The 25,789-nt window shown below is 45.9% G+C and overlaps 1 protein-coding gene across 2 annotated transcripts; it reads left to right on the forward strand.

Moving 5' to 3' along the window:
• The first annotated feature begins 23,454 nt into the window (after window positions 1-23,454).
• Cartpt (CART prepropeptide) lies at window positions 23,455-25,324 on the forward strand. 2 transcript variants are annotated; one of them, XM_041663695.1, is made up of 3 exons: window positions 23,455-23,741; window positions 24,155-24,277; window positions 25,103-25,324. In XM_041663695.1, the coding sequence occupies exons 1-3, from the start codon at window positions 23,583-23,585 to the stop codon at window positions 25,208-25,210; spliced, it is 390 nt and encodes a 129-aa protein (XP_041519629.1). In that variant the 5' UTR covers window positions 23,455-23,582; the 3' UTR covers window positions 25,211-25,324. The 2 variants fall into 2 exon arrangements, with proteins under 2 accessions (XP_041519629.1, XP_041519630.1); XM_041663696.1 differs by having other exon boundaries at window positions 23,459-23,741; window positions 24,194-24,277.
• The last annotated feature ends 465 nt before the right edge of the window (window positions 25,325-25,789 follow it).

A 25,789-nucleotide genomic window follows, 5' to 3' on the forward strand; every position in this document is an offset into this window, starting at 1 on the left:
CCCTGAGTGAACGTGTAAGGAGTACATGAAATCCTGAGTGAATGTGTGTTGTTGACATGGGCACAGCCATGTCAAGGGCCCTAATGCCTGAGGCCCATTGGAACTGGCAAAAGTCTTACTCTGGGTCAGGATCAGAGGGATGGCAAATCCTTCCTCTGGTACGAAGAAAGATTCACCAGAATGTGCAAAAACCAGCAACTGCTGCTTCTTTCTCCCAGAAGACTACAACCGAGTCCACTTGCCTACAGAGACTCCCTCTGAGACCAGTTAACTTCTTCCTGTGTTGTACCTAAGAAACACTCTGAGGTTCTGGATTGTCACATTCCAGTGGTGGCATTCCAGCAGAGCAAGCAGAGGCTACCTTCTCTCAAATTCACTGTCTTCTTTCTTTTGCCTCAGTGAAGTTTCCGAACCAAGGTGTGTTGGACAAGACAACCACAGTACAGCCTCAGAATTCTGAATTGCCTATGCTTAAAACCGCGTTGACTAGTTGGTTGATTCTCAGAATTGCCAAGATCCAGGAAGAAACAAGACCAAAAGATGAGGAGGGCTTAAGGTCAGCTATGGGACAGGAGGCCCTGGGGTGCCAGCATTGCGTGGTTGTTGCAGTCTTTCACACACCGGGTGGCTTGGCTACTGCTAGCAGAGTCAGCTGGGAGTGGCCCTGCTTCTGTCCAACTCTTGTCTATAGCGTAGGGGTACCACCTAGTCCCATTCTGTCACCTACTTATGACCCAAAGGCCAGATACCTTAGGGAACACATGCTTGACGTTATTGCTTCTACGGAAGCAACTGGAGTCCAGCCTTCCATCAAGACTGGCACAAGGGTAAATTTTCCCAGCACAGGAAGAGTGGGTTTAGATGCTGAAATGCTCTTCCAAAGGGCCATGTACTCCTGCTGGGTTGACTGATGAGCTTCAAGTTGGATTATCTTCGAGATTTATATTTTAAAAAGTAAAATAAATAAGTTAATTGATTAATTAATTCAGAGTCTTGTGATGTTGTACAGACTGGCCCCTAACTTCTGGGCTCAATGATCCTCCTGTCTCAGCCTCCAGAGTAGTGAGGACTGCAGGCAGACTCCTCTGGCTTTTTAAGTAGATAAGACACCAGAGAGAACAGCTAAATCTCTCTTATTACCTCCTCCCCCTCATTCCTTAGCGAACCACTCCAGGAGTTAGAAACAGCTTCTCCTGGTCTACTTAGAAATACTCCAACACAAGGCAATTCTATATTAATAGTCAGTATTTGGGATTAATATAATCTGCACATGCTTTTTTTTTAAAGATTTATTTATTATGTATACAACATTCTGCCTTGTTGTATGCCCACACGCCAGAGGAGGACGCCAGATCTCAGTACAGATGGTTGTGAGCCACCATATGGTTGCTGGGAATTGAACTCAGGACCTCTGGAAGAGCAGCCAGTGCTCTTAACCTCTGAGCTATCTCTCCAGCCCCCCTGAGCTATCTCTCCAGCCCCCTTAAGGTTCCATGAAAGCCACATCCCACTGTTTCCTGGATCTCTATATTTGATGTCATCTGTGCTGGTTAAGATCACCTCTAGGGACAGAGACCCACATTGGAGCACTGGACTGAAATCTCAAGGTCCAAATCAGGAGCAGAAGAAGAGAGAGCATGAGCAAGGAACTCAGGACCGCGAGGGGTGAACCCACACACTGAGACAATGGAGATGTTCTATCGGGAACTCACCAAGGCCAGCTGGCCTAGGTCTGAAAAAGCATGGGATAAAACCGGACTTGCTGAACATAGCGGATAATGAGGACTACTAAGAACTCAAGAACAATGGCAATGGGTATTTGATCCTACTGCACGTACTGGCTTTGGGGGAGCCTAGGCAGTTTGGATGCTCACCTTACTAGACCTGGATGGAGGTGGGTGGTCCTTGGACTTCCCACAGGTCAGGGAACCCTGATTGCTCTTTGGGCAGATGAGGGAGGGGGACTTGATTGGGGGAGGGGGACTTCATCAGGGGAGGGGGAGGGAAATGGGAGGCGGTGGCGGGGAGGAGGCAGAAATTATTAATAAATAAATAAAAGAAAAAAAAGATCACTTCTAGGCTGAGTTTGAATCCCATCCACAGTCTTGCTCATCATTTTTGTTGTGTAACCTTGGGGAAAGTTCCCGCCTTAATATCATAATAGCTCTGTTAAAATTTCCTGTCTTAATATCTTAATAAATAGTTCTGTTAAAAGTTCCTGTCTTAATATCATAATAGCTCTTTTAAAAATTCCTGTCTTAATATCTTAATAGCTCTGTTAAAAGTTCCTATGTTAATACCCTGATATCTTAATTTTCCCCACAAGGAAAAGTGGATTCTAACAGTGTCTACTTTATTGTGTTGTTGGAAGGATTTATTTTAAGCATACAAAGCCTTTAGGACAGCGCCTGTGACAGGAACACTCAATAACCGCCGTGTGTTGATATCAAAGATGTCCTGGCTTGTCACCTCCAAGGCAAAGGTGAATTGTTTGCACTCATCAGGAATATCTATTTCTAGACAAAGACTTAGAAAACTAACTTGAAAACAGGAACGTGGTCCAGTTCTGTGTGAGCACTTGATTGCTGCCATTACTGAAGTCACTCCCTTTAGCCCTGGTATAGGATTCTGTCATATCACACTTCCATAGGTACAAGCATTCAGGCCATTTCCCATGTTTCTTCACTAAGAACAATCCCACGGTCTTCATCCATATCCACAACTCTTTGTGTGTATCCAAAGCGTGGAATGAGTTCATCTGAGATTTAGTCAGTGCTGTTGAATATCGAAGCACTGTATCATTCTCCCACGTACAGAGTCATATGTGGAGACAAACGATGAATTCAGAGGGTGGCGATGATCCGTGGCTAATGGAGAAATTCCTCAGATGTGCTTTGTCCCCAAGAGAGAACAGTCATTCATGGGGGCCTTTGGGAAGGGAGGCATTAACATTCTCCCCACTCTGCAAATGAATCCACATTGAGCATTTAGCCAAACTCAATGAATATGAAAACAGAAAAGAAAAACAAGATTTATAGGGATGCTGTCAACACGAAGTTTTTATCCCATTAGAAAAGGGCTTTTAAAGTTATTTTTTAAAATTTATTCAATTAACACTTAATCACACACATTTGTCCCAGCCTTCGGGAGTGGTGATTTGTGGGGCTGAGCAGTACTGAGATAGTATTTCTTTTTCAGTCTGACACAGTGAGTCTTATTAGCAAGCCCAAAACAATCTCGTTGTCTGTGTATCAAAGAGCTTCAGACGTTATTGGATGATGGGATGGGGTGTTAGACAAGTAGGGGAGTGTTTCAAGATGTCAAGTTGCAGAAGAATTGTTGAAGAGGAAGAGAAAGGACAATCAATGAAAGAAGAGAGAATATCACTGCGGGGGCAGGGGATAAGGGGTAGGCAGTATGGACAGTCCTGGGAGGGTCAGGCTTAGCACCCAAGAGCAAGGATATCAGTTCCTCCATGAAAAGTCTATCTCCGGGCTTGGACTCTATCTCTGTCACCCAGACCTTTCTCAGCTTCCTGCAGCTGGGAGAAAGGCATCTGCGAGGCAGGATTAGCCCCCATTTCTTCTTCAGGCAGACTCTGAGGACCCCAAGGATAGCACCAAAGTCTACCAAACTCTTGGGTGCTCTAATTTCACTTTCTGAGGTTGAGGGTGGAGCATGCATTTGGACTGGATTCCCTTTCTCCTGGATTTCTCTTTCTGCTCATCCCTATCCTTCTAGACACACTGCCATGGGGTGTGGGACCAATGGCTCTGGTGTCCTTGGTTGGGGGTTCTGGCACCAGTTTGCCTGATTTTGAAGTTCCAGCCTGAGCTCCCTTTTCTGCTTCTTGAGAAGAGATGCAGGAGGATGTTAGCGTCAGGGTGTGGAAAAGGGCTCAGTAGTGAGGTGAACACTGAGTTTGTAGAGGGAGAGCATTGTGATTGGATTGCAGAAGAAGAAGGAAAATGGCCTGTCTGCGACCCTGCTACAGTCAGCCATTAACGCCAACAGTAACCTGAATCCTTAGTCTTTAAACTAGTTCGAGGGATACACAGGCATGGCCAACAGGAGGGACCGCAAGTTGCCCCAGAGCATCTCGTGGGAAGGACGGTGTCTAGGAACAGTAAGATGTTAGAATCCTAATTCCCCACACCCACATGGTCAGACCCTGACTCCAGGCTGCTAGGAACCGGCTGGATCTTTAACCCTACAAGTCTATTCTTGTCTGTGTGTGCAGTGACATTTGGGAAGCTATCTTCAGTGACCTCAGGAGTGAGCAGCCAGCCAGTGAGGGGAAGCGTAAAGAAATTTGCCTCAAAAGCACAGAGAAAGGCAAAGGAAAACGAATTGAGCTTTTAAATTTCCATAATGCAATTAAGGAAGCCGTGGCTGATGGGTATTTTGTTCTGTGACCCAGTTTTGATGAATCCCAAGGAGTTTTCTCTTCTTCCCATGGACCTCTTGCTCACTCTGCACCCAGAATCCTCTTGCAGTCCCCACTGTGGTTGAGATCATTTCTACTCCCAGCAATAGGCAGGAACTAGATTGCTGGGTCGGCAGACATGTTTCCCACGGGAACTCTTGGCTTCAATTGCAGCGTATTTTAGTTTCAAATAACTCATTTAAGGAAAAAAGGAGAAAGAAACAAGGTGGTGGCGAACCAATAGGAACTACTGTAAAATATGAATTCCAAGCCACAGGTGAGAGACATAGCTCTCGGCGTTATGAATGAAAGAGATGGTTTATTCTGGAGCAATATAGGAGTGGCTATGGCCTGGAGACACAGGGTTAGGTTCCAGCGAGGTGGTAATTTCATGAACTTTGTATAGAAACAGGACAAAGCTTTCGTGAGCTGCCGCCCATGCTACAGAGGGCTTTGGTGATGTAGCTGCCTTTGAATCTGTAAGTAACTCTGCTTCTGTAAGTAACCCCTCGCCCACATTCCTGTGTATAACCCCAATAAAACTCATTTGCCAAGCTGGTCTTTGGTGTTATCTGTACTTTAGTGGGTGCCCTATCTGACATGAGTGCATGTAGCCTCTCCCCAGAAAAAGTTTTTTCATACAACATACTGAGAACCGAATCTAGGGTCTTGCACATGCTAGGCAGGCACTCAGCTGCTGGCCTACATCCCTGGCCCCTTTTCCACTTTTCATTTTGCCATAGGATCTCACTAAGGTACCTAGGGCAGACAGGAACTTGCAATCGTCCTGCTTCAGCCTTCAAATAACTGGGATTACAGGCTCGTGCATGTACAGACCCAGTATGTTTATCTAAATAGTTCTCATGTTTTGATAAATGACTTAAATTAAATGTTTCCTGTAAAAACACAATTGCATCATTTCTTTTTCTGTTTTTTTCTTTCAGAATGGAAAGGCAGGTAGTAGAAGTTCCATGGGCTTCAGACCTGGTTTGCTTCAGATTCTGCTTCTCATGGCGCTGAGTAGTAGTTATTTTACTAGAGTGGTCTGTTTTCCAGTCTCTAACTCTCTGCAAGTCACTGTATCACATGGTGTGTGTATGTGTGTGTGTGTGTGTGTGTGTGTGTGTGTGTGTGTTTGTGTGCGTGCGCGCACGCGCATGTGTGCTTGTTCACACACATAGACAGGGAGAGAGACAGATATAGATGAAGGGAGAGAGAGACAGAGGGAGAGAAAGGGAGAGAAAGCCTGCCTGACTGAACTGTTTGGGTGTCTCCCAAGTGGGTTGAAATGACTGCCTATTAGCCTCACGAAATGTACAACAGGCACTGTAGACTGCTCCTGCTGGCTTGTAGAGGGTAGCACAGTCGTCGTTGGATGCTCCTGAGCACTGTAAGCATTTTGGCCTTCCCTGAGTCTTAATAGAATTTCCATCATGACATTAACACTTATTTTGATCCCAGCATTGTATAAAAAGGCTTTCATGAATCATCTGTAATTCTGGCTGTCAAAGGTCTGATTCTTGCCAAAATTTGCTGAATTCATTTTACTTTTTGACATTTAAATAATTGCTGTGTGCTCGGCTTTACTCTCTTGAGTTCAGCTCTGGGGTCATTGAGAATCCAACGCAGCTGGTGAACTGGCAGCAGGTAAGAGTGCTTGCCACACAGGTCTCGAGACCCGAGTTCAATGCCTAGAACCCACATAAAGGAGGAAGAAGATTGACTCCATGAAGTTGTCCTCTGAACACACATACACACACACACACACACACACACACACACACACACACAAATAGAATTAGGTTCAGCGGTAAAGATGTCACAAAAATGGACTCTATCATACAAATGTTTGAATAAAATCTGTTGCAGTATAGAGATCACAAACTTGGCTTCAGAAAACAGATTGTTACCTGTAAACCCTCTGACATTCAGCAATCTGAATTTTCATTTGGACGAAAAGATGAGAAATTCAATTAAAATGGGTAAATAACATATTTTATGATTGCATTCATAACTACTAAGATACTGTTGCTAATAGGTTGTGGAGATGGCTCTATTGACAAAGTGTTTGCTACACAGATGTGAGGAGATCGAAGTTAGATTCCTTAGACTTACATTAGAAAGTTGGGCATGGTAGGAGCCTAAATTATGGTTCCAGCTTCAGTGAGAGGCCCTGTCTCTCCAGCTTCCCCTTTATCCAGGTACAAGTCTTTCATCCCAGCACTCAGGTGGTAAAATCAGATGAATCTCTGTGAACTCGAGGCCAGCCTCATCTATATATAGAGTTTTAGGCTAGTCATGGTTATATAGTGAGCCTGTCTCAAAATACATACATACACACATGCATACATACATACATGCATACATACATACATACATACACACATACATACAGACACATCGATACACGCATATACAAACACACATACATACAATGGACCTATCAATGTTTCATCACGGAAAGGAGAAAGGTCTCGTGAGGTCCCACCCCTCCTCTGGTGACTATCGACATTTAGTGGTGACTAGTTGAAGGATTGGAGTGGTCCTTTCTTCAGTGGTGTAGCAACGGTTAGGTTGCCCAGACTCTAGTAAATAGCCTCCCTCCCCTTACCCATGTGAACAACACTAAGATCCCTGGCTGACACATGTGCAAGAACACGGAAATAGGAGTGGGGAAGGGATTCAGCAGGAGAGGGATACGCACGCGGACACCCACGTGCATTGCCCATGTGCATACAAAAAGCCCATGCGCGAAAACGATGCTAGAAAGAACTGCCAAAATAGTAGCTATTAAAATGTTTATCTATGTGTGCCGTTTAGTTGCCTTTTTTTTAAAATTTTTTAATATTTATTTATTATGTGTACAATGTTCTGTGTCTATGCCTGCAGGCCAGAAGAGGACACCAGACCTCATTACAGATGGTTGTGAGCCACCATGTGGTTGCTGGGAATTGAACTCAGGACCTTTGGAAGAGCAGGCAATGCTCTTAACCACTGAGCCATCTCTCCAGCCCCCCGTTTAGTTGCCTTTTATCAGCTCGACACAAGCTAGAGACATCTGGGAAGAGTAGGCAAGTCTGGGGAGCATTTTCTTGAATGATGGCTGATGTGGGAGGGCCGCCAGGGTGCCAGAGGAGAGCAAACAGATCAAGCCATGGGAACAAGCCATAAGCAGCACTCACTCCTCTGTGGTTCCTGCCTCTTGCTCTGGCTTGAGACCCTGCCTGACTGTGATCCAGAGGTGCAAGCCGAATAAACCCTTTTCTCCAAGCTGCTTTTGGTCATGGTATTGATCACAGCAAGAGAAACTGAAACTCGGACAATGCATTACGGCCCTGACACAGGTTTCTAAGTAACTATGGACAGTGTCTGACGCCTGTTAGATAGTTGGTGAATGACAGACCATTTGCTGTTATCATTTTATCAGGAAAGAAGCCGATGTTAGATTATATTAAACGTATTGATTAGACTCCCTCTGTTTATAGAGCTTTGAAACTGAGCTTTTTTTCCCCTTGTTTTTAAAGTGCAGTTCTTTGGGACTTGGTAAACATGGGATGACTAACGCTGAGTACCGTGAATGGGTCAAAGCCACGTCATCAGCTGTCTTGGGTGGGAGGCACTGGCTGGGAGCATTCGATGCCATGTGAGGAGGTACAGGGAGTGGTTTGGGGGTCTGGGGCTGTCATCTTCCTGCTGTTAGTCCATGCTGCTCTCATGGGTCATGATTTGGAGCACAGTGGCTGCTGTGATAAGGCTACCAGGATGCAGTGGGGCTGTCGGGGTGATGGAGAGTGACCAGGATGCAGTGGGGCTGTCGGGGTGATGGAGAGTGACCAGGATGCAATGGGGCTGTCGGGGTGATGGAGAGTGACCAGGATGCAGTGGGGCTGTCGGGGTGATGGAGAGTGACCAGGATGTGGTGGGGTTGTCGGGGTGATGGAGAGTGACCAGGATGTGGTGGGGCTGTCGGGGTGATGGAGAGTGACCAGGATGTGGTGGGGCTGTCGGGGTGATGGAGAGTGACCAGGATGTGGTGGGGCTGTCGGGGTGATGGAGAGTGACCAGGATGTGGTGGGGCTGTCGGGGTGATGGAGAGTGACCAGGATGTGGTGGGGCTGTTGGGGTGATGGAGAGTGACCAGGATGCGGTGGGGCTGTCGGGGTGATGGAGAGTGACCAGGATGCAATGGGGCTGTCGGGGTGATGGAGAGTGACCAGGATGTGGTGGGGCTGTCGGGGTGATGGAGAGTGACCAGGATGCAATGGGGCTGTCGGGGTGATGGAGAGTGGGCAGGATGTGGTGGGGCTGTCGGGGTGATGGAGAGTGACCAGGATGTGGTGGGGCTGACAGGGTGATGGAGAGTGACCAGGATGCAATGGGGCTGTCGGGGTGATGGAGAGTGACCAGGATGCGGTGGGGCTGTTGGGGTGATGGAGAGTGACCAGGATGCAATGGGGCTGTCGGGGTGATGGAGAGTGACCAGGATGTGGTGGGGCTGACGGGGTGATGGAGAGTGACCAGAATGCAGTGGGGTTGTTGGGGTGATGGAGAGTGGGCAGGATGTGGTGGGGCTGTTGGGGTGATGGAGAGTGGGCACATTTTGAGTTGTCTTCCCCCCTGGCTCACTCAGTAACCTGTCATAGGAAGAACTGACAGAACCTTGTGGCAAAAGAATCAGATCTTACCACCCACGAGCTGTGTGACCGTGTAACCTTTCTGAACCTTTGTTTCTTCATCTGAAAAATGTGTGACCAAGTCCTTTAGCTGAGACAGGCCCGAGTCTAGGACTAATGGTGCACCTAGGAGGCAAAGGCAGGATGACAGTAAACATAAGGTCAATCTGGGTGTGCCAGGAGTTCAAGACCAGCCTGGCACACATAGTGAAACTGTCTCACAAAATAAACAGGTAAAAAAGTAAGGATTGCATTGGTGGTAACTCACTGCTATCAGTATAACCAGCCGTATTCTGCATATGCACGTGTGTGTGTATGTGCTTGTGTGTGTTTGTGTGTATATGTGCTTGTTTGTATGTGTGTGTGTGTGTGTGTGTGTGTGAGTGTGTGTATGTATGTATTGCTTCCAGGGCTGCATACATGCTATGCTGGATCAGAAGCTCTGAGTCTGAGCTCATCTAGGGATGAGTTATTACGCTCTCCATCTCTTCACTATCCAATCATAAAAGCTTTTCCCAGTTTCTTTAGTGCCGTGTATTTCAGGGCTACAATTTCCCAAGTGGACGCCTCTCTAAAGGAATAAGCTCTCTGACAGCAACGCCTGGACTGAGTTCGGGGAAATGGTCCTTGAGATGCAATCAGTGGGTGTTAGCAAGACCGTTCAGCTCCATTTCATGATGCTCAGTGAAAGAGGTCCTGGCTATCATCCCAGGCCATCAAACCAGAGTTCCTGGACCTTAGGATGAAGCTCTACCTGTGTCGTATTGAAAGTTCAGTGCCTGTGATGTCACCAAGTCATGCACAGGCACTCACCGGCCCTGCCCATAGCTCTGGTTCCCCCAGAATCCTGGTGGCAGGGAAACAATGTGGGTATGAGGTAACAGGACGCATTCAAAATTGTACCCTCAGAAAGTGATCTTGGGCAAATGTGGGGCACCCCATCTGGAACTCTATGTGTGGACAGACAGAGAGGTAGGCTGAGGAAGGAGGTGGGGGGAGAGAGACCTTTCTTCCTCCCAGGCCATATTCATGGGCTTTCCTGAGGGTGGAGAGCAGCTAGGAACACAGATAGAGAGGAGCCTTGAGCTACTGCTGAATGGGCCAGAGATTTATGGGACAGGGACGACCCGTTCTGTCTGGCCACAGGTAACACAGCCCTAGTATGAGAAGAGGGAGTCTGAGTCTGCACCCCCAAAGACTGAGCTGCTCGTTTCATTCCCTGTACACTCTGGTACCAGCCTAGTCTGGCCAGATCCTCCCCCTCAATAAGTTTACAGCCTAAGGGGGAATAGCAGCACTTAAATTTAGTAACTGAATCAATTATGGAAGAATAAAGATATAGAATGAGATATGTCTATCTCAGCCATGGGATATGACTCTATTCTTTCTGCAAACCAAGTCTCATGGAAGGTCAGTTAAAGAGTCATGCAAACAAGAAATGGCCCCAATGACTGCCCAGGTCACTTGGGGCTATTGGGGTAGTGGGGTTTGCCAGACGCAGAGGTCAGTTCTGCAAGTGTGTTCGTTCCTTCCTTATTCTTGCCAGGTCTCCTGGGGCAGGAGAGTCCAGGTCATCCCAGGACCCGGGGCAGAGAATATGGAGAGCCAAGGCTGTCCTTTATACCTGCAAAGAGTCTGATGTCAACATTCCAAAACTGGGATATTTTACATCAAAATCCAAGTTTCTGTCATCTTTTGAACAACCTGAGTTCTAGCTCTTTCTGTTGGATCTGGTCCTCCACATCTTTGTTGTCCCTGCTGGTGCCTGGAGGCATATGAGTTGTAACCCGAAGGCTAAAGGAAAGCTAACTGACCCAAATGCCCAACCAATGTTCCCTGTGTAGGCCCCAGCAGGGTTATGCTCATCGAGAAAGAAAGAAAGAAAGAAAGAAAGAAAGAAAGAAAGAAAGAAAGAAAACAACAACCAGAAACAACAGCAACAAAAACCTTCCAGCTTCCACCCAGGGAGTTTTTAAACCACCCTTCCCTGGGTACTACCCCGCTGCCAAGTAGGTCAGGATTTGTAAGGATGGAGCCTGTATCACTGGAAAGCATAGCAGGCAGTTTTACTCTGCAGCCAAATTAGGATCCTCCACTTTAGGGTTTCCCCTAAATAGCACCCGTAGCTTCAGACCTCAGTGTCAGAAAAACGGGCTGTCTACCTTTGCTGCCGGGGCCTGTAGACCTGAGAAGCATGCTTATAGAGCTCTAGATGGGGAGAGAGGAGAGGGGGAAGGAACAGATTTCCTTGGAAATACTTTGAGTGTCAGGATTCTTAGGAAACACGCAATGGTGTTTAGAAGGTTATTTATTTGTTTTTTTCTGCACACCCTTCCTTCAAAAATGAAATGCGTGATATGAAATAAAGCAAACTCGACAGCTTCATCTGAAGTCTTTTCTTTTTCATTCCTAGAGAAGAAGTTTCACCAGTGTGAACCGGGAGAAATTAGCTTCTGCGGGTATCTAATGGCTGCCGTGGGCAAAGCTAGAATTGTTGTCTGTCTCCCATGATGGGGCACTGGGAAAAGGCCGTGTCTCCAAGCGATGCCTTCAACCAGGGTCACCAGGGCCAAGAGTGCAGACAGCAGAAAATGATATTTACATGTAGGCGTAAAGCGCTGTGAATGTCACAGCTCTGTGCCCTTGGGCGTCTCTCCTCAGTCAGGCTTGGCGGGGTATGTGCCACACGGGCTGAGATCTTGGCTCGTCCACCAGCTGAAAGCCTTGAAGGGGTTCTCCTACCTAGCCAGGGAGTTGATCTCTGATGAGCAACCAGGCAGATTGTAGTGTCAATTTTAAGATCTTGAGGTTAAAGTGGCCGGACCTGCTTACTGCTCAGAAAGCTGACATTCACCCCTAGAAATACAGCCTGACAAACCCCGAAGGGAAACAGCTTAGAATTCCTAGGGCCACCAGGGAGTAGTTTTTACAGTACTGTTTACTTCTTCAATGTCAAGGTTTATTTTTTCTTTGTCTTTTGGCCCCCCTGCTCTTTCATGGCTTTACAGATAATAAGATAAAACATAAAGCTGATGTGGATTTTAAAAACACTCAGTTTGGGGTGAAATGCTGTCTGTACAGGCACGAAGACATGAGTTCATCCTAGCATCCACGTGAAAAACAGACCATGGTGGAGTGCTTGTAATCCCAGTGCTGGGGCGGTGAAGACAGGAGGATTCTGGCACTCACTGGCCAACTAACTTAGCCAGTTGTAGAGCCTCAGATTCTAGGGAGGGATTCCTGAGGATTGATGGTCAAGGTTGACCTCTGACCCCCACATGCAGAAGAAAAACTTGTGTGCTCACGCATGCATGCACGCACACACACACACACACACACACACACACACACAGAAGAACTTATGCACACACACACAGGAGAATTTGTGCATACACATAGAAGAACTTGTGCACACACATACACACAAAGAAGAACTTGTGCGTGCACACACATAGAAGAACTTGTAAACACACACATACACATACGTATATATCTAGACACGCAGCAATGCCCCCTCAACACAATCAGAAAGCAACATCAACAACTTGATCTTCAGGTGAGCTAGACCCAACCATTTTGGTGTTTTCTCCAGACCTGGACCCCACTGCTGAAATGATCTATTTTGTCATCTGCAGACTTAGTAGCTCAAGGTAAGTAAGAGTAAGCCATTCTACAGAATTTGCCAGCTTATTATGTTTTAGGGTGTGGCTTCACTCCATGACAGGCACTTTTGGAAAAACCACCAGGGCATGTTCCTGACCACTTGCTTAGATGTGGGGACAATGGAAGTTTTTGGCGAGCTAGGGGCGACTGGACTTTGCCCATTTACACTGGCTCGGCCATGGAGCTATTTGTATTTTGCAAGGGAAGTATGTTGGAATCCCAGAGAAACTTGACCTTGGAGACCTTTGAAGGACAACATGCACTTCCTGGCTCTTGACTCGCTACCCTCACGAGATGACCAGAGCATCTCCTGCAGCAGTGGAGCTCAACCAGGGTGTTACAGCGGTCAGCTGAGAGTCACTAGCGGGCAGCTTCCCAAACTGTGCAAGCGGGATTCCTCTCCCCCACAGGGATTCCAGTGCCCCCCCTCAGATGTGGGGGGTGGAGCATGAGCACACTGTATTCTGCCCCCCAGAATTTTCAGCTCATTTGCATGTTTCTACTTGAAGCTAGGAGCCAGTTTCTGAGGGTGACTATAGGGGGGTATAAATGCCTCACATTGAACGCACTGTAGTAGACTAGGGAACCACAGTTTCGGATAACGTCATCTGGCAGATCTAGACTGGATATGAGTGTGGCCTCAGCGTTGCTTTTTGACAGCGGGGGTGGCACTTGAAGAAGGAAACCTCATCTTGTCTTTTTTGCCAATGACATCTCTCTTCTCTGCTCAAAAAAATTCCACCCATCAAAGCCTGTAACGCCACTTACTTTTTTAAAAAATGACTTACCTTTTTTGATTGTGCCAGCTTGAAGCGCTTGCCTCCTCTGTACTTCTAATTCACTCACTGTCTGGATGATTTATTTAATTCAATTAGTGATCGATGCCCTCCCTTCTCTTGCAGATGAATGCAATTCATCTCCTATTGCTGTTTAATTTTTCACTTACCTGTCTAGTGGCAATAGCAGTGTTCTGGGGTTTGTTTCTAACTGTGCACCTCAGGCAGAGTATTTAACCTTATTGGACCTCAAAGCTTCACTTACAAAATCCCCATGCTTCACCCTCTTGCCTTTGAGGTTTAGTTTCCTACATGATTCTCATTGACTTAGTGTAGTTTGTTGGGTTGCTTGGTTGGTTTTTGATTTTTCGAGACAGGGTTTCACTGTGTAACAACAGCCTTAGCTGTCCTAGAACTAGCTCTGTAGACTAGGTGGACCTTGAACTCAAGGAAATTTATCTGCCTCTGCCTCCTAAATGCTGGGATTGAAGGCATGAGTCACCACAGCCTGACTTATTGTAGGTTTCTTGAGACAGCCATTGTGGTAGGTGGTTTCCTGTTTGGGTCCCCAGGACACTTGGGTCCTAATATTTACACTCTTGTGTGTCCTGGCTCAAGTGTAGGGTCGGCCCAATGGATATCACATGGGGAAAGTGATGAGAAGCAACTTCTGTGATTAGTTTAGAAGTCTGACTCCTGCCTTGTTAGTATTTGTTCCATTTTTTTTCCTATGCATTTGCTCCAGTGGAGAAAGCTACCTTGAGTGAACTTGAGAATGGCCCCGGGTCAGGAGTCTCCAGGGGACTGGGACTCAAGTCACCAGTGACTGATAACAAAAAGTGGCTCTTACCCCAGCAGAGCCACGATGTAACTTCAGACCCAGTCAACACTTTGTGACCACAGTCTGTGTCTCTAGGCCAGTGCCATGACAGTGGCCTCATGCCAGAGTCTAGAGAAGAAGATTCAACTAGCCATGACAGGACTTCAGATCCATAGAAATATAAGACATTAAGTGTATGTTGTTTAAGTCACTAAGTATGTAAAGTAACTTCTTATATAACAACAGACAATTAACATTATCTATGAGATGGGTTAACGAATACATTGTCTCCCTATGTTGGTCAACTTAAATTATTCTGCAGCAATAAATGACCCCCAAACCTCAGAGGCTCATATCCCCAAAAGTTTATTCTTTATTTATGCTACAAGTCCATTGGCAGTTTGTTGTAACTTTAGTATTTCCCCTCTATCATACTCCAGAACTAGACTGACAAGCTGCCCATACCTGAAACATTGCAGACAATCCTGGAAGGAAGAGGGAAAGGCCAGTGCAATGTATTCTTTGGCTTTGGAAGCATTCCCATGGAAGGGCACTGCCCATGCATCCTGAACCATCTAGTGAATGATGGCCATCCACAGCTGTGCTTTGGGTTTTGAAGAAGTAAATAACAAACAAAAATACAAGGAATAAATAGTAAATAAGAGATAGAAAACAACAGAGAGAGAGAGAGAAAAACATTGTGCTCATACCAGGTAGTAGACGTGATCGGAGTAGCCTAATTGAGAGAGCAAACAAAGGCAACACCATCAAAACAGGAGATTCCAAACATACAGCAGAAATCAATTGGGGAAGTTGAGGCAGTCAGCTGGAGTTTCCAACTGAGTTTTCTCTCCATGGACAGGCTTCCCATGGCCGAACTTCTTCAGCTTCTGGTTCCCCCTGCAGACTCTTTTACATCATGGGACAAGCAATAGCAGCCTCTGTTGGAAATGGTTTGGTTTCTGGTTGTTTTTAAGGACACAGCCTTGCTACTCTCTGGCTGTTTTGCTATTCCTTCTCTGTAGCATAGCTGGGGTGGAGCAGCCCATCCCTAGACAAGAGGTCTTAGAGGATACCTTGAGACAAACATGATTGGCTGTGAAGTGGGAATGAGGGAGAGGGCGGGACAGCCCAGCTTCTCAGTAAGCTCAAACAGCGCATGACAATTTACTGATACAGTGGACATTACAATATGACTGCTTGCATTTTGCCAGCCAAAGCTGGTCCAGAGGAGTTCAATGGGGCCACCAAAATGCAATCTCCTCCAGGGAAGCCACCAGGCACCAAGTGTGATGGGCCATATACTCCTGCATTGGGTCAGAGGCGTGGTCATCACAGACGACCATGATGTACAAAGAGAAGGGCCAGCTCACGTTTCCTATGGACAGATGTAGAGGTCCCAGAGCCTAAGAGAGTATGCCTGAAGAGCTAGCTTTCCTAGAGAAGGGTCAAAAATTAAGAGGGCCCGAGGCAATGGAGAAGCTGAGATTTCACCATCCCTATAATCTTTACTGTCATGCCCCTAAGGTGGAACAAAAGCAGTGATTCTCATGTCAGCGGCATCTTCAAGACACATCCCCTGGTACACCTTCTGACTGGCCAAATTGCTTTCCCTAAACCCTTTAAGCTTCTTCTATATAGAAAGAATAATCCCATTCATAAAGTTAAATAGGGTTTTCCAACTGTCTCACAGCAATGAATTAGTAGCAGAAAAGAAACGTTAAGGACCTCAGGCAAGCCTGCAGTTATCCAGGCTTCCATCTTCTCAGAGTCTGCTCTAATCCCACCTCGCTGAGGAATAAGCACAGCCCCCAAGAGCTTCCGGAAAATGTGGGAGGAGCCAAATGAATGGGCCCTAGTGTATTCACCCCAGAGGTCTTGTCATCCTGGCTCTGAAGAGGCTAGCTCAATGAGAAGAAATACAGAGATAGGAAAGCCAACACATCCGCATGCGGAGTGGAAGTCAGGACCCTTCTTAATCACGTAAGTCAGTCTAACAGGATGAATCCACTGCTAAAACCCGACCACACTACACTGGTGTACAGCAGACATATGTCAAGGCCAAATCCCCTAAAATATGAAGGAGGGACTAGTTGGTAATCCCTTTTTCTATAAAATATACTTTTGCCTGCAGGCGCTGTGTGATCTTTGTGTCATGCCAGATGGTATCTGGCTTTTCTTGAGGTTATAGTTTATGTCAGAAGAAATAGACTTTATTTGGATGAGTTCCGAAGGAAGCACAGGAAGACTCCAGAACTGTGCCTTTAACGCTGGCCTCAGATGCCTCGGGAGCCTGACCTCTGTGTAGCACAGGAATGACTTCTGTGGGGGCCATCAGAACAGTCTGGGGTTTGATGTCAAGGATGATCTTGTGCTGGCTTTCTTCCCATATTGTGCCACGGAGGGTGTGAGAGGAGCCGGGGATGGCCTGGCATCTGTGAAGCCCCCTGCCCCACAAACAAAGGAGTGTGAAGGAAAAGCGATGGAATAGAAGCTTGGAATGGGGCTGGAGCTCTTACTTCTTGGGTGACAGCAATTTGTGCTCTTGGGAAAATATTTCAGTCTTAAAACTGAAATGCATTTAGTTATCAGAGGAACCACTAAGCGAAGCCATCATCATCTGTGCTCCCAAAGCTTTGCTGCGGAAATGGGCTGGCTGCTAAGCAATGTTAGCCCTCCTCCCACACGTTTTTCCTGCTCTAAGGTTAATAAGGCCGTTTCTAAATAGAAACGTGGTGGTGCTTCCGAGCTGCCTGGGACTCTTGCTGGTGATGGCTTATTTCATCTCATCTCATCCTGTCTGCAGGCCACATTCCAGCTCCTAGCGGCTAACTTGGCTGACGCACCTGTGCTTTGGGCACGATTGTGAATACTGGGAAAACAGAGGCAGTTAGATGCAGTTAGATGCCGTCTCTGCCTCCAAGGCTCTCCTTGTCTAGCGAGTGAGTTAGGCTTACAATGGCAGGAGGTGATACGTGAGATACGTTAATAAATGTATATTCAGGCATCTCTGTTATAGGCCAGGCAGAGTCCGTAGCATGATGCAGGAGTAGATGAAGAAGAATTCAGGAATGATGTGTCTTGACAAATGTTTATTTTTAAGTGTTCAAAGTGTAGCAGGTACGTGTGAGACGCAGGCAGGGGTGCGCAATAAGGCAGAGACACATGGTGGCTATATTTGTGTCACAGTATTTGCATTCTGGGTACATGTTTTAAGGCCCCTTTACTTGAGTGAGGCCACCTGTCTACTTTGGGCTGATGAATAGGAGGCAGAATTGAAGAACCAGGGTCAGTGAGACGGCCCAGGAAGTGAAGATGCCATCCCTTTACCACCAAATTTGAGGCCCACACGGTAGACGGTGAGAGCCTACTCTTACCAGTTGTCCTTTGATCCCCAAACGCTCACTGTGGGACACACACACATGATAAATAGATAGATACATACATACATAAGTAAGTATGTAGATAATTTTTTGAAGTGAAGAATTACTTCTGAGCCATTTTAGTTCATCCAAGACTCTCCAGCATTTTCCTGAGACTCCCAAACCAAACCCAGCAATTTTTAGAGATGGTACATTGCTTGCATGACCATGATGAAGGAACAACTTACCAGCTACTGGGACACATGTCAGTTATACAAGTGAAAATGCATGTGCATTTTCCCCAAGTCACTGAGATTTGAATTTTCTTTTTAAAAGTTCTATTTTTTTAGCAGTATGACATAATCTGTTTATCAAATTCAGTGCAAAATTGGCTGATGGCCCTTCCTTATATTCACCAGGAGCAACTTTCCTTAGGCTAAACATTTTAGGTGAAATCATTTGCTCTTAGTGTTAGCATTTGACAAGTGGAGATCTTCGGGTCACCTAGGCTCCTGCCTCCTGCTCACTGGATCTAAGTGAAGGACAGGAAAAACTTATTCCATTGTTCAGAGCAGGGAGTTAATGCAGTTCCACCCAACTGGGGATCATAGGCTGTTAACAGGTTGCTAGATGCATTGCTCAGAGTGGGATTTTTGCTTTTAGAACACTAGCAAAGCGGTGCTTGCATAGCCCACGCCAAATGGAGTCCCAGGCTACCAAACAATTCCATAGGCTTGTCTTCCTCACTTGAAGATCATTTTCTTCCAGGTAGTGATACAGATGTTTATACAGAACATAAAAAATAACAGATCCTTTGGAAAGCTGTGAACTGATGGTTGGTAAAAGAGGATGAATGTCAACGACAATGAATCTGTTAGGGAAGCAGGAGCTGGGCAAAGGAGACAGTGGAGAAATAGAAATGGGTGCCACTTTAGAGCTTGCACGGTGTTCCAGGGAGAACAAGGCGATGCTTGGAGGAAGAGAAGCTAATTCAAGGGAAGACAAAGTCTTAAAAACAAGTGTTAAGAAGTTAAGAAGATAAGGTTTTGCTGTTGATCAGAGCATGGTTGGAAGAATGGGTGGAAAGAGGGCTAATGGATAACATGGTGGCCTGACATTTAAATGGTATGATGACCTAACAAGCCAGTGCAGGCCTGGTCTGTAAAGGAAGAGACAGTGCTCAAAATTTAAGGGAGAGAAATACAGGAGCTTGTGGGGAAGGGGAGCTATGATTTTGGTATTTTGTTCCACCATGACCTCATTTCATCATTTGATCTCTGGGAACTGTGGGTGGGGCTCTCATTTAGTAATACCAGTTAGGCTATAAATTTCTTCTTCTTCTTCTTCTTCTTCTTCTTCTTCTTCTTCTTCTTCTTCCTCTTCCTCTTCCTCTTCCTCTTCCTCTTCTTCTACCAAAATATCAGGTACTCTATTTTCTTTGCCAAGTCACATTACAGATTAATCAATGTTTATTTTTGTTAATATTATTGAAAAAGGTTCAAAACTCTAAGAGATAGATATGAACAAGAAGTGCCTCAGATCTGACATTTTCCTCTCAGAAAGCCACATATCCTAAGTAGCTCTTGTTGGTGCTTGTTGCCTTGTTCTCTGCTGATGAGATTTTTGTACTTGAGGCTGCGGTGAGCAGACTTACAGGCCTACTCTATCTCAAGGTAAGAGAGATCAGCCCTCTATACACCTCTGTAGACATAGGCTTCTCATTGCCTTTCTTTTTTGAGGTGACCCACTTTTTTTATATTTGGGATGAAAAATAATGATTAATTTCAATGATCACTTTAAAATTATTTAATAGATAAGGAACTACAGGCAACCAATGCAAAAGTGCAAAAATAGTCCTCCTCAAGGGTAAGCCCCCTAAAATTGGTTATCAATATTAAAGGGTCAGCCTACATATATCTACATATCATATACCTACAAGTAACACTTCTTGGATTGAGCAGGTTGTATTTATATATTTAGGCATCTATAACTATAACACCTAAAGAAATCAAGAGGCTCTTGTTTTAAAAAGGGAGCCAAAGGAGACTGTATAGAGGAGGGGTGAGGGAAAATGATATAAATATATTTTAATTAAAGATGAAAGAAATCTTTTTCTTACCTCAGTCCACAAAGATTTCCTTCTGGAAATATTTTCTTCTAGAAGTGGTTTTTCTAGGAGTGTTATAGTTTTAGTTCTTAAATTGAGGTCTACAGTCTATTTCAAGGCAATTTTTATGTATGATGTGAAGAATAAATGAGGTTAATTTATTTTATGCACATCTTCATTTGCTCCAGTACAATTTAGACACAATCTTTTCTCTCTTTGGATTACTTTGGGCTGAGAAAGGAATTGGTTTATTATAGGAATAAAGAGGAAGTCAGTGTGGCCTGAATACAGGAGGGGAGGAAAGGAGTGCCGGTTGCTGATGCTGGAGAAGAAGCTAGGACCCAAACCATAAACACATTAGGAACCTTGAAAAGAAAATTGCATTGTATTCTAATAATTTAATTGCTTCAAGTATTTTAAGCAGAATAGTTTACCTTTTTTTAAGTGTAAAGATTGCTTTCTTTTTTCTATCTTTGGTTTTTCAAGACAAGGTTTCTCTGCATAGCCCTGGCTGTTCTGGAACTAGCTCTGTAGACTAGGCTAGCCTTGAACTCACAGAGATCCACCTGCCTCTGCTTCCTGAGTGCTGAGGTTAAAGGTGTGTGCCACCACCACCACTGTCCAGCCTAAAGATGTGTTTAACAAATCTTATAAACTCACTTTGATAGTTACCATACAATTATTTTAAAAAGTATTATGCTTGTGTATTTGCACATGCATGATGTCTATGTGGGCACAAGTGCCATGATGCGTATGTAGAGGTTAGAAGACAATATTGTTGAGTCATTTCTCTTCTACTTTTGTGTAGGCTTCAGGGATTGAATTCAGGTCACCAGGTTTTCCCGGTAAGTGCCTTTACCTGCTGAGTCACTTAACCAGCCCCAGCTATTACCATAATTTATAGTTTTTGGGTATCAAAAGTGGGCTTTACACCTTTAATGGAATCATTAAAAAGCCGTCTGACACATAAACTGTCCTGATGACATGATATAAAGGTTACAGAACATTTTATTCTTTGCTCCTTCACTATGTCAGATGAACAAAAATATTTTTCAGAAGAACATTGCCCAAGCTTTACTACACAGCATTTTTTCAAGATACTCTAGAACAGTGTTTCTCAACCCATGGGTCATGACCCCTCTCAACCCATGAATGACCCTTTCACCAGTGTTACATATCAGATATTTATACTATAATTCATAACAGTAGCAAATTAGAGTTATGAAGTAGCCATGGAAATAATTTTATGGTTGGGGATTGCCACAACATGTAGAACTCTATTAAGGGATCACAGCATTAGGAAGGCTGAGAACCACTGCTCTAGAAGGTCATTCTTCTCAAGAAGTAAAAGGCACTGTGGTTTGTAATGACCTTGGTATGTATGATTTGCTTCGCAGGATGGCTCAAGATTCCTTTCCCTAACCATTCAACTCCCTGTAGTGTTTTGCATTTGTGAAGGCGAGTATCATCAGGACTTGGCTCTTTGAGTTGCTTTCCTAACATAAAAGGCACAAGTGGGAAAGCTAGTACTTGCACTTGGGGATGAAATCTGAGAGATAGCGTTGCGCTGGGGGTGTTCACATCCTTGCGGGAGGATGGGCTAAGCTGTTACTTGGAGTTATTTTTCTTCTGGAATGTGGACTACGTTTAAGGTAGCTGGAGACTTTTTGCAGTGAGTGCCATTGCATCTGTTTAAGGCTTAAAACGGTAAAATGAGCTGCGGTTGAAATTTCAGGCAGAATTAAAAAGGCATATGTGAAAAGCAGAACTTGGGGGAGGTGTTAGACACATTTTCAGGTTGGACTTACCCCAAATAAATATAAAAACATACTACCTATCAGAAGAAATTTCACCCAAATTTGAATTTCACCCAAATACACATTTGGGTGATAATTAAACCTTAATAATTAAAGAAAACAGATCCATATTCTGTATTAACTATTTCAGCGATCCACATCATGTGTTAATCAATAAGGTTGTAGAAGAATAAACTGAAGGATGCCTGAGACTGAGCAGCCATGGATATTTACAAATTGAGATTTATGTCACAAGAGACAGTGAGCCATTTAACAATGGTAGGAAGACATTTCCAGGCAAGGTAAATGAAAAGGCATCAAAGTAAAAGGAAGATTGGCTAATTCGAGGATCAAGGAGGAGGCCAGCAAGAGCGGAGCAGGAGTTGTGGCAGGGAATGAGGTGCAGATAATGCGATAGTTCCTATAACAGGATGGGGAATGTAGCATCCCACTGAGAAGTCATTATTTTGGGACACAACACTATGATGGCTGGTGAACTGTGGATTAGAGGAAGGCAAGAGAAGGGGGATTAAGAAACAGACTGTAGGCAGGCTGGGGCAGTTGACCAGGACTGTGGTTTGGTGATAGGGATGGGGAAGAATGGGTACACTCAGGAGCAGCTGGGAGGAAGAGGGTATGATGGAGGAAGCCAGGTCAACCAGCAGATGTGATTGCTTCTAGGTCCACGTGGAAAAGCGTCATTTCCACAGGAGCTGCTGTTTGCACTCAGGGTGCAAGGATTTTAACTTCACAAAGCCACTAACTACTGTGTGTCTTTCTAAGCCAGAGGACCTGGCTGACCGTTGGCTTCTGATCTCTTGAGATCTTTCCAGAATCAGCATGCTGCATTTTTCCACACTCTTTTTTTTCTGGGATTCTTGGGTACCAGAGACAACGGGAAGGAGGAGTTCTGTGGATGGCTAAGTTTGCTCGGAGTTAAAAGTTGAGGCAGGGCACACACCATTCTTAGATGGCTTCACAGTTCTAAGCAAAGGGACCTGGAAGCTTAGTGTTTATTGTGGCAAGGGCAAAGAACTGGGCACAGAAGAGCTATCCTTCCACACTTCCAGTGGCTATGAGCTACATTCCTTCAATTTCAGTTTTACAAAACAAAGCTAGAGGTTCAGAGAGTTTAAGAATATATTACTTTAGTTTTAGTCATGTTTATATGTGTAGGTACCTGCGGGGGTGGTGCTGGGAATCGAACTCAGGCCTTTCAAAGCCATTGAACGATCTATCAGCCCCCTCAGTGAGGTCCACTCCGTTCTAAGGCACACAGTTCCGAAGTGCTGAGCCAGGACTGGAACCAGTGTCGGGTTCTTTGGCTCCTGCTCAGCTCTTGAGCTGGGTTATTCTCCTTTCCAGGTTATTAATATCAGTTTCCACAGAGTCCCTGGTGCGGGAGGACACAGTCTCCCTTTGTCTAGTATGCCGATTGTCTCCCTCACCCGCCTAGCTTGCCTAGGATTGTGCTCAGCAAAGGAGCCTGCTGGAGGAAAAGGATTTGGGGATGAGAGAAGCAAGGTAGAGCCTAAAAGCAAGACTGTGGCGCATCCACCACCTCTAAGCTAAGGGAAGCAACTCTTCTGCCTGTTCATTGCCCCGAAGGCATTTTCCATTTCACAGGCCCTCCCGCTTCCAATCCCTCGCCTTTTACCCCTCAGTTTCAGCTCTGCCCCCTCAGGGAGCGTCCTTGGCCGCGGGGCTGACAGCATTTGGGGCACGGGGTCTTGTTCTCTGCGCTCTATCCCATCTGTGCGCAGAGCCTCGTTCCCGGGCTCCCGGAGCCCGGCGGGCATTGACGTCAAACGGCAGCGGAGCGCTGCCTACAGACGGCTGACCCGGGCCCTCCTCCACACCCCCGTCCTTCCTCGCCCCCTCCCTCTTCCCGGCACCGGGTTCAGCCGGCTATAAGAAGCAGGAGAGCGCGGTGCCCCAGCAACGACTAGGTCCAGCACCATGGAGAGCTCCCGCCTGCGGCTGCTGCCCCTCCTGGGCGCCGCCCTGCTGCTACTGCTACCTTTGCTGGGTGTCCGTGCCCAGGAGGATGCCGAGCTGCAGCCCCGAGCCCTGGACATCTACTCTGCCGTGGACGATGCGTCCCATGAAAAGGAGCTGGTCAGTATTCCCCTTGCTTCGGGATCCCCCTGGGCTGCCGCGGGGCCCTTCCTTTGCATGCGTCCCTCCTTCGCTCCTGTCCCATCAGGAGGGCTGAGTCCCTGGCGCCCTGTTTAAAAAATAAAGTCCTGGTACTCGCTATCAGACAAAGATATTTGAGTCCACGGGCTACGGGTTGCATGTCGAGCGAATCCCTGGTTGTGACTGTTCTGGGCACTGTGCACCTTGGAGGCTCTGGGGGTGAGGTCAGGACTAGGGACTTCGCCCGCAGGGCTTCCTCTCCATCACCATCTATCCCCTACTCCACCCCCTACTTGTCCGTCCTCCGAGTCCCGCCACCCTACGGTTGTGTGTCTTGTGTCTTGGGCTCCGTATAACTGAGCTGAAAGTGAGCACCTGCGCTGGGCTCGCAGCCAAGGCGGCAACTTCGGGCTCCCGGCGCTGTGTTGCAGATTGAAGCACTGCAGGAAGTCCTGAAGAAGCTCAAGAGTAAACGCATTCCGATCTATGAGAAGAAGTACGGCCAAGTCCCCATGGTAAGTCTCTGGGTCACCCTTCCCTTACTTTTCCAGGAGAAAGGACTGCCATCTTACACAGGGTCTTTACTCTAGCAGGTGGCGGAGCAGCTCAGGTGATGCTTTGCTTCTGCTCTCGCCCTTTGTTCCCTGGTCCCTAAGTGTAAGGGAACACAGGCTTGTAGAGCCAGAAAACAGTCCCGTGATGTGAGTGGGAGTATTTCCCGAAACATCGTAGTTGGATGAGCCCTTAAATCTACGCAGTTGTCCCTTAATTTCTCCTAGAGCATGGCGGGGCTTTTCTTTATCATTTCGTTGTTGTTTTGTTTCTTAAATTCCATAATAAAAAGTTTTCAGAACGGGTCACCTATGTGGGAACAGTTCTAGGTAAAATCTCTCTCTCTCCCTCCCTCTCTGTCTCTGTCTGTCTCTCTCTCTCTCTCTCTCTCTCTCTCTCTCTCACACACACACACACACACACACACACACACACACACATACCTGCTTTCCTTTGGGTGAGGAGGTGAGAAAGTAGAAACAAGGGTTTGGGAGAGTGTATTGTGCATTTCTTAGATGCAAGGGTCTAGGTAATTCTTCCCTCTTTAAATTTACAAGAAAAGGAAGCTGAAAATGCAGTTGCTCCCAAGGCAGAACAATGTAGGAGGGGAATCAACCATTTAATTTTCTTCCTTTAAATGTCCTCTTTCTGAAATTATAAGCCCGTGGCTTCAGGCTCTCCGGGCTTCGGATCTGACTGTACTTAGAGGTGATGGTAGCGGTCTAGCCGTTCTTCTCAAGAGACCGCTCCTTTGGGACCCGTATAACCACCGGTTGTGTTGTTGACAGTGTGACGCCGGAGAGCAGTGCGCAGTGCGGAAAGGGGCCAGGATCGGAAAGCTGTGTGACTGTCCCCGAGGAACTTCCTGCAACTCCTTCCTCTTGAAGTGCTTATGAAGGGTCAACAGCCTCCACCTTACGTTCCCACACCCCTTCTTTTCCCCACAGGATCACTCTTTTACCCTGGAACCTGGCTTTAGCAACAATAAAGTCTGCAACCCCCTCCGAGGGTGAATGGCCTCTCTCTCTGCTGTTTCAAAATAAAAGAACGCATTTGACGTTACTGTGTGAAGGATAATGCCTTGCGTGGTGTGCAGAGTATTCTTTTCTCGTTTTATTCATCTGACACTTTCTTGAGAACCTTTCTGGAGAGAAGAGGAACTTTGCTTTAAATCTGCATTTTTGTATGTGGCATGTCAGAATGAAAATTAGATCTAGTTAATTTTGGTAGATGACATCACACCCTGGCAAATAAATTACCCTAAGCAACACAAATTGAAGCATGTGCAAATTACACATAATAAAGCATTTTTAATAATTGCTTACAGAGCATGGCTGTTTCTCCATAAGTAATCTAAGTAGGAATAATGGGATTAATCATGCTGTTGTTTTCAAAGAGAAATATTTTAAAAATAGCTGTCTATTGGGAGAGCAGCACCTCAGCTCCAATGAGTTTTGATCATTAATTAGGAGGAT

The sequence above is a fragment of the Microtus oregoni genome, unplaced genomic scaffold (assembly GCF_018167655.1).
Source record: "Microtus oregoni isolate MIOR12 unplaced genomic scaffold, Mior012 000014F_ref0000157, whole genome shotgun sequence".
Lineage (NCBI taxonomy): Eukaryota > Metazoa > Chordata > Mammalia > Rodentia > Cricetidae > Microtus > Microtus oregoni.

What these genes read in the sequence shown, in the direction of transcription:
- Cartpt (XM_041663695.1), top strand. Translation starts at nt 23,583, where the DNA reads ATGGAGAGCTCCCGCCTGCGGCTGCTGCCCCTCCTGGGCGCCGCCCTG. An exon ending in CGTCCCATGAAAAGGAGCTG is followed by an intron (nt 23,742 to 24,154) that starts GTCAGTATTCCC and finishes CTGGGCTCGCAG; the next exon opens with CCAAGGCGGCAACTTCGGGC. An exon ending in AGTACGGCCAAGTCCCCATG is followed by an intron (nt 24,278 to 25,102) that starts GTAAGTCTCTGG and finishes TGTTGTTGACAG; the next exon opens with TGTGACGCCGGAGAGCAGTG.